Here is an 11655-nt window from a genome sequence, read left to right as displayed (position 1 = left end):
AGGAACTTCCTAGCTCCATGCGACTAGCTGAATCCAGCTGAGCATATATATATATATCTGTTTAGCATTTTATGGGTTACACAAAACTTAAACCCCAATTCCCGTCACCCGAAAAGACGGGAATAATTCCTAAAACGAGAAAGACTTTCATGAAACGGAGCAAACTACAGCCATTTAGTTAGATTACATACTCACAGACTCTTGAGTTGAGTACAGTTGAATACATGCTCGACGGTTAGAGAGCTCCAAGAGTCCAACATGCACGTGCACACGTGACAACCTCTCTTTTGCCACCCAAAATTAATCTGCGTCATGACACACAGCTCAGTAGCTCACGAGTCAGTGAAGTGAAAAGTTACAGCCTTCTCCCATTACCCAAAATCCCAACCGGCAACCATGGCCACACTGACTTACCCCGCCGCCGCCGCCACAGTCAGAGCCACCAAATCAACAACCCCACCAGCTCTCAGGAAAACCATCTCCGTCATCCCAATCAAACCCAATTCCATCTCCCCACTCAAAACCCTAAACCGCACCTCCAAACCCACCACCTTCTCAATCAAATCCACCGCCTCCTCCGACCACTCCTCCACCGCCACAACCACAATCACCACCACCACCTCCATCTCCCCCTCCCCACTAACCCTCAAGTCCCGCCTCCAAAATGGCGATACCCTATATGGCCTCTTCCTCCTCTCCTTCTCCCCTACCCTCGCCGAGATTGCTGGCCTCTCCGGCTACGACTTCGTCGTCGTCGACATGGAGCACGGCCACGGTGGCATACCCGAAGCCCTCTCCTGCCTCCACGCCTTGGCCGCCACCCAAACCCCCGCCATTCTTCGCTTGCCCGAGACCTCCGCAACTTGGGCCAAGAAAGCCCTAGATCTGGGTCCACAAGGCATCATGTTCCCCATGATCGAATCCTCCAAGGCCGCCAAGGAGGCCGTCTCCTACTGCCGCTTCCCTCCTGCCGGCGTCCGCGGATCCGCCCATACCGTCGTTCGCGCCTCCAGCTACGGCATCGATGAGGGGTATTTGAGTAATTACGAGAACCAGCTGCTGATCATGTGCCAGGTGGAGAGCGAGGAGGGCGTGAAGCACGCGGAGGACATCGCGACCGTTGATGGGGTCGACTGTATTCAGATGGGACCGTTGGATCTGAGCGCCAGCTTGGGATACCTGTGGGACCCAGCGAACAAGAAGGTGAGGAAAATGATGGAGGTGGCCGAGAAGGCAGTGCTGGGGTCCGACCCGAAAGATGGCGGGGCCTACTTGGCCGGGTTCGCTATGCCCCACGATGGGCCTCGCGATTTGGGGACACGTGGATACCACATGGTGTCCGGAGCCGTTGATGTTGGGCTGTTTAGGGGCGCGGTGGTGGAGGACGTGAAGAGGTTCAAGATGAGCTTGATGGACGGTTTAGATGATGAGCAGGAGGATGAGAAGGATGCTGATGAGAAGTACTGGAGTGAATGAAAAGGGCGGTTGTTGAAAACATATTTTTTTTGTAAATTTTTCGTTTTCTTTTTCTTTTGTAGTTGTATTGGGCCCATGGATGTTTTCATAATAAAGGTCATATTATTATTGCCGGCCAAATTACATAATTAGAGCATTCCACTGAGAAGTGGCTGGAAAAATAATAGATATAGTTTATTTTAGAGTTTCGAGAAATTTTTAGGGTTTTATAAAAGAATCTCTTCTAATGAGGGGTTATATCTTTCGAACTCTATACGAGGTTATATATTTCTTTTGTAGTGATCTAATTAAGCGATGATTTTTTTGTTTGTGTTAGCTTTTCTTAAGTTGATTTTTGGACATGCTAACTTAATATATTTTATGAACCCTTCAACCTAAAAAGTTCAAATTGTGAAACAGTTAGATTTCATCACTTATGAATCTTTCGTTGGATTAGATTCCCTTATCTCAATCTCATTTGTTGAAAGAAGGAAATCCCCACTTTGCCCTCTGAAATAATTTGATTTTCATATATAACACAACAACTTACCTAGCACCAATTGGTAAGTTAGTATCATACAATTTTGAAAAAAAATTATTTGAAAATTTCACCCATGAATGGCTATGAACGTTAAATCAATTTGAAAATTTAATTCTTATGGAATTTAAAACGATCATTAATTAGCCAAATTGCAAGAAAAATAAGTACGAAAAAAGAATTAAAAAAAAATAAAATGAGAGCATAAGTGTATTCGCAAGTGGAGGAGATTGATAGAATTTTGCTCACATGGGTTGCTATTTTTTTTGTAGGACCCATTGGTTTTTTGGGCTAGATGTAGTCCGATTTTATGCTACCTAAGAAAAGAAGTTGCTAGCCCTAGTAGTTGATCTAACTTTATTTTCCAACTCATTAACGATGAAATTTCTCGTTAAGACTGGAAATGTGGTAACCTCATAAAGGACAAAACCCCCATTAAAGATGCTCTTAGAAGGAGTGGGTAGGAGGTAAAGAAGTATATTTTTTTTTATAAGGATCTTCGTACACTTATTTTCGTTCTACGCACTCTAATCAATCGGAATAAGCTTGGCAAATGTTGAAAACAAGGAGTTGAATGCCGACTCTTTTTAGGGATTGATTTTCCGCGACGAGTGGAATGCCGACTCTTTTTGGGTCAAAAACAACAAGGCAGTAGGCAAAATGGAAAAAAAACCGACCAAGTCAAAGAGAGGATGTTGACATGTTTACCACGAATAAGAAATGGCGTTGCAAGTATTTGTCCATATAGTTGGCTTATATGCACTTAATCTCCTAGAACATATAGGTTGTGGAGCATTAAGAAATTTAATCTCCCAAATAAAGTGGATTATTGCATTTTAACCTTTTTCTTAATTACGTGCACCCTGCCTAATGCACTATCTTGCTCTTGCTAATTACCATACCAATTTGTCAACTTAAAGATTTAGTTTGTATGTGGATGTTTTCTTGAGGGAATTTGGAATTGGAATGATAAGTTTGTAACAAATTTTTAATTTATTTTTAGTAATTTTATATGTATTACATTTGGTTGTTATGTTGTTGAAGCAATTTTTGAAATTGAGATGTGAATTTTAAATTTGTAAGAGATACGACCACAATAGTGCGGTTAATAAATATCAGTTACATGTGAGAACGAATTTTAGCTGTTAATACACATGCGTCCTACATAAACCACTTGAATTAATAGCTAAAATCAACTCATGCGCGCATAAACAACTAATATAAGAAATGACTTGAGTTAAAACTATCTTATGTCTTGGGCTTCAAATTTAGATTTTTTTTTAAGCTAAAATGGTCACTAAGATTGACATAACTCTTTATTTTGGTTCCTGAGAATTGAGAATATTTTTGTCATTTTAGTCCTTGTTTAATAGAATTTTCCATAGAATGACACAAAATGATTAATGGTGGACAACTCAGAGACTACTTCTATTGGTATCAAATATAAGGACCAAAATGAGGAGTTATGCTAATTTTAAAGACTATTTTGGTTAAAAAGCTCAAATTTACTTTTTTTTTTTTTTTAATAAACGATATTATCTACACTCAAGAATGCATGTAGCTTATTTTCATAATAGACTAGTAATAATGTAATTAAAAAAAATATTACTGGATCGTAGTACTAACAGTAAATTTACCCCGTTGTAGAATTGAAAAGAAAAGAGAGGAAGCGGAAAAGAGAAAAGAAAAGAAATAGAAAACATAGTAGATACAGTCAACAAACCCATCGGATCAAAACCGGTGTGAGATTTGCGGGAATTGGATTCCCCGGGAAATCTTGAACCCCTTTTTTCAATTCAACAAATCGCATTCCCACCACCTAAACTTCGCATTCCACTCCACGTCCGTTTCACAGTTGGTACCCGGTCCTTTATAAGCTTCTCAACTACTCAACACTCCCTCCCACTCGCTCCCCCCTCCCTCTCTCTCTCTCATCGATTCCCTTTTGTTTTCTGGGTTTTAGAGAGAGACTGAGAGCTCGCAGCAGCAGCAGCAATGGAGTTGTTCTACATCCTTCTGTTCGGGGGAATGGCAGCGGTGGTGGCAGCTCTCGAGCTGAGCAAGAACAACAAAGATCGCATTCATACCACCTCTGCTTTCAATGCCTTCAAGAACAATTACCTCCTCATATACTCTCTCATGATGGGTACGTCCGGATCTGCCATTTTTTCATCTGGGTTTTTTTTAAGATTTGAATGTTTGGATCGAATTTGCTGTTTTTTGATTGCGTGGTGGAGTGATGTGAAAACCCAATTGGACTAAAATTATGCATTCCACAATTTACAGTTGCTTGGAGTGGTGATTTATGTATTTGGCTGTGCTGTTTCTGAATCTTTTGCTTGCAGTGGACTTCATTTTGGATCGAATTTGTCTTTGAAATTTTGATTCCATTGTGAAGTGATAGGAAAACCCAATTGGACTGAAATTAGAGATTCTTCTACAATTTACAGTGTCTTGATTCGATCGCAAAGTGATATGAAAACCCTTATCATTCTTGATTCTACAATTTGTGTACTTCTTTATACCGTGGTTTCGGGATCTTTTGCTTGTAGTGGACTTCATTGCATTGATTATGGTAACATTAACCTTTTTGGTCTCAAGAGTATTGTTGTCCTTGAAAATTGCTTGGAATTGAAGTAGCTTGATGCTTAACATTGGGATTTATACTAGATATGTTGTATCATTTCTGGATCTGATCGAATTGGTTGCGGGATATAGCCGGTGATTGGTTGCAGGGTCCATATGTTTACTATCTATACAGCCAGTATGGGTTCAGCAAGGGGGACATTGGACAACTTTTTATTGCTGGCTTTGGATCATCCATGTTGTTCGGGACAGTTGTTGGATCTCTAGCTGACAAACAGTAAGAGGTTTCCTTGTTGATTAGCTTTATTTCCCTTAACATGATCACATTATTGATTCTGAATAATGATATGTCAAATCCAGGGGTCGGAAGAGGGCATGTATTACGTACTGCATAACTTACATTCTAAGCTGCTTCACCAAACATTTTCCCGACTATAAGGTTTTATTGTTGGGACGCATATTGGGAGGCATTGCTACTTCTCTACTTTTTTCAGCTTTTGAGTCTTGGCTTGTGGCGGAACATAATAAGGTGTGACAACTGCTCAGCTAATTAATTGCAATTCTGGAGATTGTATATGTGAAAGTCTCCAATATGTAGTTACTGTGACAAATTTGTCAATGAATATATCATTCTTTTGATATTATGGACTTCCTACTTATGTGCATTGTTTTTATATGGCACGGCCCAGGAGGTTTAAGTTGGATTGGGTCCATAGGGCTCAATTCAAGTCATCTTTTTTTGTTACTTAGACATTGTGTCATAAAAGTAAATTTCATTCACTTCAATTGCTTAATTTTTGCAGAGGGGCTTCGAGCAACAGTGGCTTTCATTGACATTCTCTAAGGCTGTATTTCTTGGAAATGGTCTAATTGCTATAGTAGCTGGGTTGCTTGGGAATCTTCTGGTAGATACTCTGGGATTTGGCCCCGTTTCTCCATTTGATGCTGCTGCATGCTTTTTGGCAATTGGCATGGCAATTATAATGGTATCATGGGGTGAAAATTATGGAGATGATACAGAAAACAAGAACTTACTTACCCAGTTCAGGGGTGCTGCCATAGCCATCGCTTCCGGTGAATCCCTGATTTCATCTCTTTTGATACTTACTCCTTTTTCATTAGTGGTTAATTCCATCATTGACTTTCATAATATTAGACTTTAACCTTATTCTTCTGCATTTCTCATAAATTCTTTTTCTATTATTTTCTGTTGGAGCAGATGAGAAAATTGCTTTGCTGGGTGCCATACAGTCCCTATTTGAAGGCTCAATGTACACCTTTGTATTCCTATGGACTCCTGCTTTGAGCCCAAATGATGAGGAGATTCCACATGGTTTCATTTTTGCAACATTCATGCTAGCCTCGATGTTGGGAAGCTCTTTAGCATCTCGGCTGATGGCAGGTTCATCCCTAAGAGTTGAGAGCTACATGCAGATTGTATTTGCAGTCTCTGCGGCTTCCCTTCTGCTTCCCATTGTGACAAGCGTATGTCATGAATTTTAATTTATCAATTTTCTTCAAATTTATGAATTTTGGTTTCTTTGAACCACGGACATCAACTTGTGTATGAATTTTTGCAGTTCTTGATTGCACCTTCCGATGTGAAAGGTGGGAGCATGTCATTATCAGGGTATTGTCAGCTTGTTGGCTTCTGCACATTTGAGGCCTGTGTGGGAATATTCTGGCCATCTATCATGAAAATGAGGTCCCAATACATCCCAGAGGAGGCGAGAAGCACCATCATGAACTTCTTCCGCATTCCTCTCAACATCTTTGTGTGTGTTGTGCTGTACAATGTGAGTGATTTGGTTGCATTTGCTCATGATTCCTTGGGACTGCACCAATCAGAAATTGCTCTTTTTATGAAAACAAAAATTTCACGAGTATCCTTGAATGGTTTCTGCTTCTCATAGGTAAACAAAAAATTATATTTGCACTTTTTTCCCCGTATCTAAATATTTGGTTTCCTTGTAGGTTAATGCATTTCCCATCACCATCATGTTTGGTATGTGCTCGATTTTCCTTTTTATGGCTGCTGTATTGCAGAGGCGGCTCATGGTGATTTCTGATGGCCACAAGTCAAGTGAGTCTGCAGTAGTCAACACATATTCCGATTTAATTAATATGTTCGAATCTTTGTATTCCCTTCCTTTTTTCTGTGGGTTCCTTACGGTGTTCATTACTAATGAAATATGTTTATGTTTCATTACAGAACCAGAAGAATGGACAATGCAGGAGAGGGACACAGAAGCGGAGCCATTAAACGACTAATTGGAAGATGAAAATAACAACAATAAAGGAAAAAAGAAGAAAAAGGAAAAGATGTCTGCAATTTTTTGGTGCTGAAAACAACCTACTGTAATTTGGATTTTCAAGCTGTATATCTTGGTTTTCTGTTTGCCGTCTGATCAATGAGGAAAATCCCGTTTGATTCCTACTTCGAAACGAGGTATGGAGGATTTTCAGGGGGCAATCAGCTGGTGGTTACAGCACAAAGAAATGACTAACAACTCTAGTTACTATGTGTAGTTCATGTATTCTCCAATTATGGTAGACTGGTGCTTTATCAGGTATATTTTGTCATATGAATGGTGGAAAATGTAAGGACACATGCAAGTGATGGTTTCTTTTCCCTCCCTTTTATTGTCCCCTTATTTTTGGTTTTTGTTTTTTTGTTTCTATTAGAAATACTTGGAGGTAGCATATACTTGTTACATTTCTATTTTTCCTTCGTTGATACACCTATGAAATATGAGATCGCATCTAGTTTTTTCTTCAATCAAACAATTGTCGTCTTTGAAATTTGAACTCAGGCGGATGTTAACATTGACAAGAGGCTTTGCAGTTCGGTGTTGATTAAGAGTATTCACCTTCGTATTAAGTTTCGAGTTCGAAATCCCTCTTCCTAGTATAAGAAAAAGAGAATCTCGACGTTGTAGTGTTCTTTTGCATTTCAAAATTTGAAAATGTTGGACATTGAAGTCTTGAATTTATGAGAATCTGAACTCCATAAAGCCAACAGAGAGAATGTTCACATTGTTTTCTTAATTGGAGAGTCAACATAGGAATTAAATTATAGTCACTATTAAATGGAAAGCTCCGAGAGAAGGCACTTTAAAGATCAACTTTGATGGCTCAGTGACTAGAGGTTCAGCTGTTGGAGGATTTGTTATTCGAGATTCTCTTGGAAGGCCAATTGTTGCTGGAACTCCAAGATGGTTATAGATGGGATTCTCGACCAATGCGAGATCTCTTGGAGGCACATAATTATATTCGAGGGCATCAAATGGCTGGCGACCTCTTTTGATTCTATTCAATAGCAATATGTTATAGAGAAGCCAAATCTCTAGCCGATGCTATTACATCCGTTGTTCACAGTATTGCCAAGTGTTTGTATTTGACTGTATGGACTCCCAAGTGTTCTCGGGGATTCTCATTTTCTTAATGAAGTTTATTTCCTAGCAAAATAATAATAATAATAATAATCTTGAATTATTATTGGGCAATGAAAAAGCTTTTGATATAAATTTTCTATTTATTTATTTTTCATAGATTGACTATAATTTACTAATTTTATTTTTTATAGATTGACTATAATTTACTAAGACAATTTCAAGTAGATGGGGACTAACTGTAATACTTACATGTATTCAATACAATCATCAATTGACGGTTAAATTATAATTTATGTTAATATATGTATTTAATACAATAACTATTTGACATCGAGACGATGATATTATTAAATATAAATAAGTATTGCAGCCAAATCTAAGTAGGTGTGACCCCTAAGTGGCCTCTGGCTGTGACTGAATCTAGAAGACAAACACTCCATGTGGAATAGAGAGGCTCTCATGCTACTCCATTTGTGCTCCACATGATCCAATCATCCAATTACAACTCGTTTTATCTTCCCAATCATATTAAAATGAAAATTCTTAATCCCATTTGGTGTTGAATCCATAGATCACCACCCCAACTTGCCCATGTGAAATTATTGGCCATATGATGTTGGTTTTCTAATTTCATCCTATCAACAAACTTTGGAGCCAATTACTCACTGTTAAGTATCAAATTTAAAACGTTGATAATGCGTGATCATCTTGAGATATCATATAATAATATTATGTGTAAATTACTCTCCTAACTGATAATCTCTTCATTATGTTACCACTTACCAAGAACAAACCAACCTTTCCCACGATCTACAAGTATGAGAGAGACTTCATTGCTATTATGGCGCTTCAAACCTCTTATACAAAATTTATGTGTAAGGCACTTTCTACATGACCTTGTATTAGTGACTTGAGATTCAACGGTGGGGATGGTTGTCTCACCTAAATTCTTCTCTTACATATCTCCCATTATTTTTTTAGGAAAATTAATGAAAAGGGTTTGAAAACTTTGAGTTTTAATCAAAAGGGCAAAAAAGTGTTGTAAGTGAATAGTATCAGAAATCACTTTTTAGAATAAAAATGTTATTTTCTCTAAAAGTGAACAGTACCGTTAAAACTCTTTTTTTTTTCCATCTAATTCGATAGTTAGAAATAAATAAATGTATGTTAAAAAAAAAGTGTGGAAATACCTTTTATATCCTTTTGATGCCCCTTATGAGATACAGCTGGCTTGACATTTACTCTTTTGACCATCTCTAAAAAGATGTAAACCATCTGCATCACACACATACCAAGGGGCATTTGGTAATTCTGTCTTCAGGCTATCTGTCTGCAGACACCCTCAGAGCCAATTTTGCCCATCCAGTGACTAATTCTCAAAACTCTCACACCCAAATTCAAGAATAAACCTCTCAAGTTAGAGAGAGAGAGTGGAAGTTAGAGAGAGAGAGAGAGTGGGGGAGGGGTTAGAGAGAGAGATGGCTAACCTCAGAACTCCAAGATTGCACTTCCTATTGGCTCTGCAGTTCCTCATGTTAATTCAGTCCCAAGTGCTCTGTTACCATTACAAAGTAGGAGATCTAGATTCTTGGGGAATACCAACTTCTGCAAATCCACAGGTCTACACCAAATGGTCAAAATACCATCAATTCAAGCTTGGAGATTCTCTTTGTAAGTTTCTTCTTCCTCTTTTCTCCTTTCCAAACGACAGATGTCGGTTAGGTCAGTTCGCCTGTTGTAGTATGGCCGTTTCATTGCATCTCATTTCAAATCGCCCTTCCAATAATATATCGCAGTTTGGAATATCACATTGTCAAACAAATCACTAAAAGAACAAAAGGGAGACTAAATTGATTCATTTCCCTTATGTGAGGGCAAGAACAATGTCCCGGCCCCATTGCAAGAAGTTTGAATAATTTAGAGCAGTTTAGAACGTCACCTTTCTCATTTCTTTCTTCGATATGCAGTGTTTTTGTACCCACCAAGCCAAGACTCGGTGATTCAAGTGACAGCACAATCCTACGGCAGCTGCAACCTCAAAGATCCAATCTTGTACATGAACGACGGCAACTCTCTCTTCAATTTCACCACATTGGGGGATTTCTACTTCACCAGCGGCGAACCGGGCCATTGCGAAAAGAACCAGAAGCTCCACATTTCCTTTCTGTCTGGCAATGGCTCTGCTGACTCTCCTTCCTCCGGCCCTAGTTCATTGGATGCTTCTGCTCCTTCTTACCCCACCGTCTTTGGCACCATCCCGGCTCCGCCTTCTTCTTCTTCTCCGTCACAAAGGTTTCCAGTTTTCGCAGCGGCCGTTGTTGGATTTGTGGTGTTTGCACTTTTCCGTGGCAATACGTGAAGACCCTTAACATTCATGAGTTGAATTTTCTCCTCACATTTGGATGGTGATTCTATTTTTTTCTTTTTCCCGTTAATATTGGTTCTGTAATATGGAAGTTTTGGTGTTGTAATTCTTTTTGTTAATTCAACAGAATAAATAAAATTCCTTATGTGATGTTTAGTGTTCTTGTTCTTAGATTCTTTTGATGAAATTCCTAATTTTTGAAACAGCGTAAATAGAGAAATAAACATATAATCGTATTTTGATATTTATGTACAATTCCTGATAGGTCTCGATTGAAGGGGCTTTAACCTCAACCAGAAAGTTATAAAGTACTTTTTTCTGGTGTCGAGAAAGATCACATGGTTTTCCTCACATGTGACAAGTCAAAAGAGAAATGTTAAGGGGATTTTTCTCAAAATTGTACTATCTATAGACTCTTTTCCGCCTTGCAGTTTAAAATTAATTTTTATTTCAACATTACAAACTATTGTGCCAAATGCATGAAATGTCAGAAAATCTACGAAGAATTCCACGTTTAGAGAATCTCCTTACCATTTCACTCTTTTAACAGAACACCGCCGGGCAATGATGGTGGTGAGCAGGTCTAATTGTTTGTACAATTATTAGGTTTCCAGCTGGACGTGGGTTGCCTTGCCTGCCCGCGACGGTGTGACAACAATGTCTCATCTCCCTCTTACGTGGGTCACCAATCAAAACTATGCAGCATATCATAGATTCAAAATAAATAAAATATCTCACAAATGAGAAAATTTTGTCGCTGATTTGATTTTTAAAATAATATTTTATATGACACCGGTCTATTGGCATAGTGATTTCATATGCTAATAATACAATGATATAAAATAAAATTGTTTTTTTTATGTGTCTTTATTTTATTGACTCGGATAGTCACTAGGCTATACAAGCAAGCTCCCCATTTTTTCGATTTTCGTAACGCTAACATTGAAAGGGACCCAACTACTGAAACTCAAAATCTTGAATGTAACAAACAATTGAAAGGACAAAGTTAGGGATAATGAAAATCCAAGGAACATAATAGACAAAGAATAAGGGTGATTTTATCCACCAAACGCTTTTTAATTTTTGATCGTTGAATTGAATGAATAAATGCTAAAGAATAAAGAGAGCTTTAACGAAAAACTCCTAGATATTGTTCACTTTTAAGAAAAACCACATTTTTACACTAAAATAATCAATTCTGATACTATTCACTTCTCTTTTATTTTATCCTTATCGTTAAAACTCAAAGTTTTCAAGTTTTTTTCATTAGTTTTTCTAGAATAAATGATAAAAATGATTAACCCTCTTTTCTAGAA

General features: G+C 38.3%; 3 protein-coding genes across 3 annotated transcripts; all 3 read left to right on the top strand.

Moving 5' to 3' along the window:
- The first annotated feature begins 30 nt into the window (after nucleotides 1–30).
- On the top strand, nucleotides 31–1604 carry LOC137711035 (uncharacterized). The gene has a single exon (XM_068450231.1). The coding sequence runs from the start codon at nucleotides 397–399 to the stop codon at nucleotides 1474–1476; it is 1080 nt and encodes a 359-aa protein (XP_068306332.1). The 5' UTR covers nucleotides 31–396; the 3' UTR covers nucleotides 1477–1604.
- A 2078-nt stretch (nucleotides 1605–3682) lies between these two features.
- On the top strand, nucleotides 3683–7090 carry LOC137710747 (uncharacterized). The gene is made up of 8 exons (XM_068449868.1): nucleotides 3683–4139; nucleotides 4712–4856; nucleotides 4940–5108; nucleotides 5383–5653; nucleotides 5799–6064; nucleotides 6160–6375; nucleotides 6554–6662; nucleotides 6792–7090. The coding sequence occupies exons 1-8, from the start codon at nucleotides 3989–3991 to the stop codon at nucleotides 6848–6850; spliced, it is 1386 nt and encodes a 461-aa protein (XP_068305969.1). The 5' UTR covers nucleotides 3683–3988; the 3' UTR covers nucleotides 6851–7090.
- Nucleotides 7091–9359: 2269 nt separating this feature from the next.
- On the top strand, nucleotides 9360–10425 carry LOC137709744 (early nodulin-like protein 8). The gene is made up of 2 exons (XM_068448724.1): nucleotides 9360–9645; nucleotides 9942–10425. Exons 1-2 carry the CDS (start codon nucleotides 9453–9455, stop codon nucleotides 10331–10333), a joined length of 585 nt encoding a protein of 194 aa, XP_068304825.1. The 5' UTR covers nucleotides 9360–9452; the 3' UTR covers nucleotides 10334–10425.
- Nucleotides 10426–11655: the final 1230 nt, after the last annotated feature.

Source organism: Pyrus communis, chromosome 12 (assembly GCF_963583255.1).
Source record: "Pyrus communis chromosome 12, drPyrComm1.1, whole genome shotgun sequence".
NCBI lineage: Eukaryota > Viridiplantae > Streptophyta > Magnoliopsida > Rosales > Rosaceae > Pyrus > Pyrus communis.
This window is presented reverse-complemented; position numbering and strand designations above follow the sequence as displayed.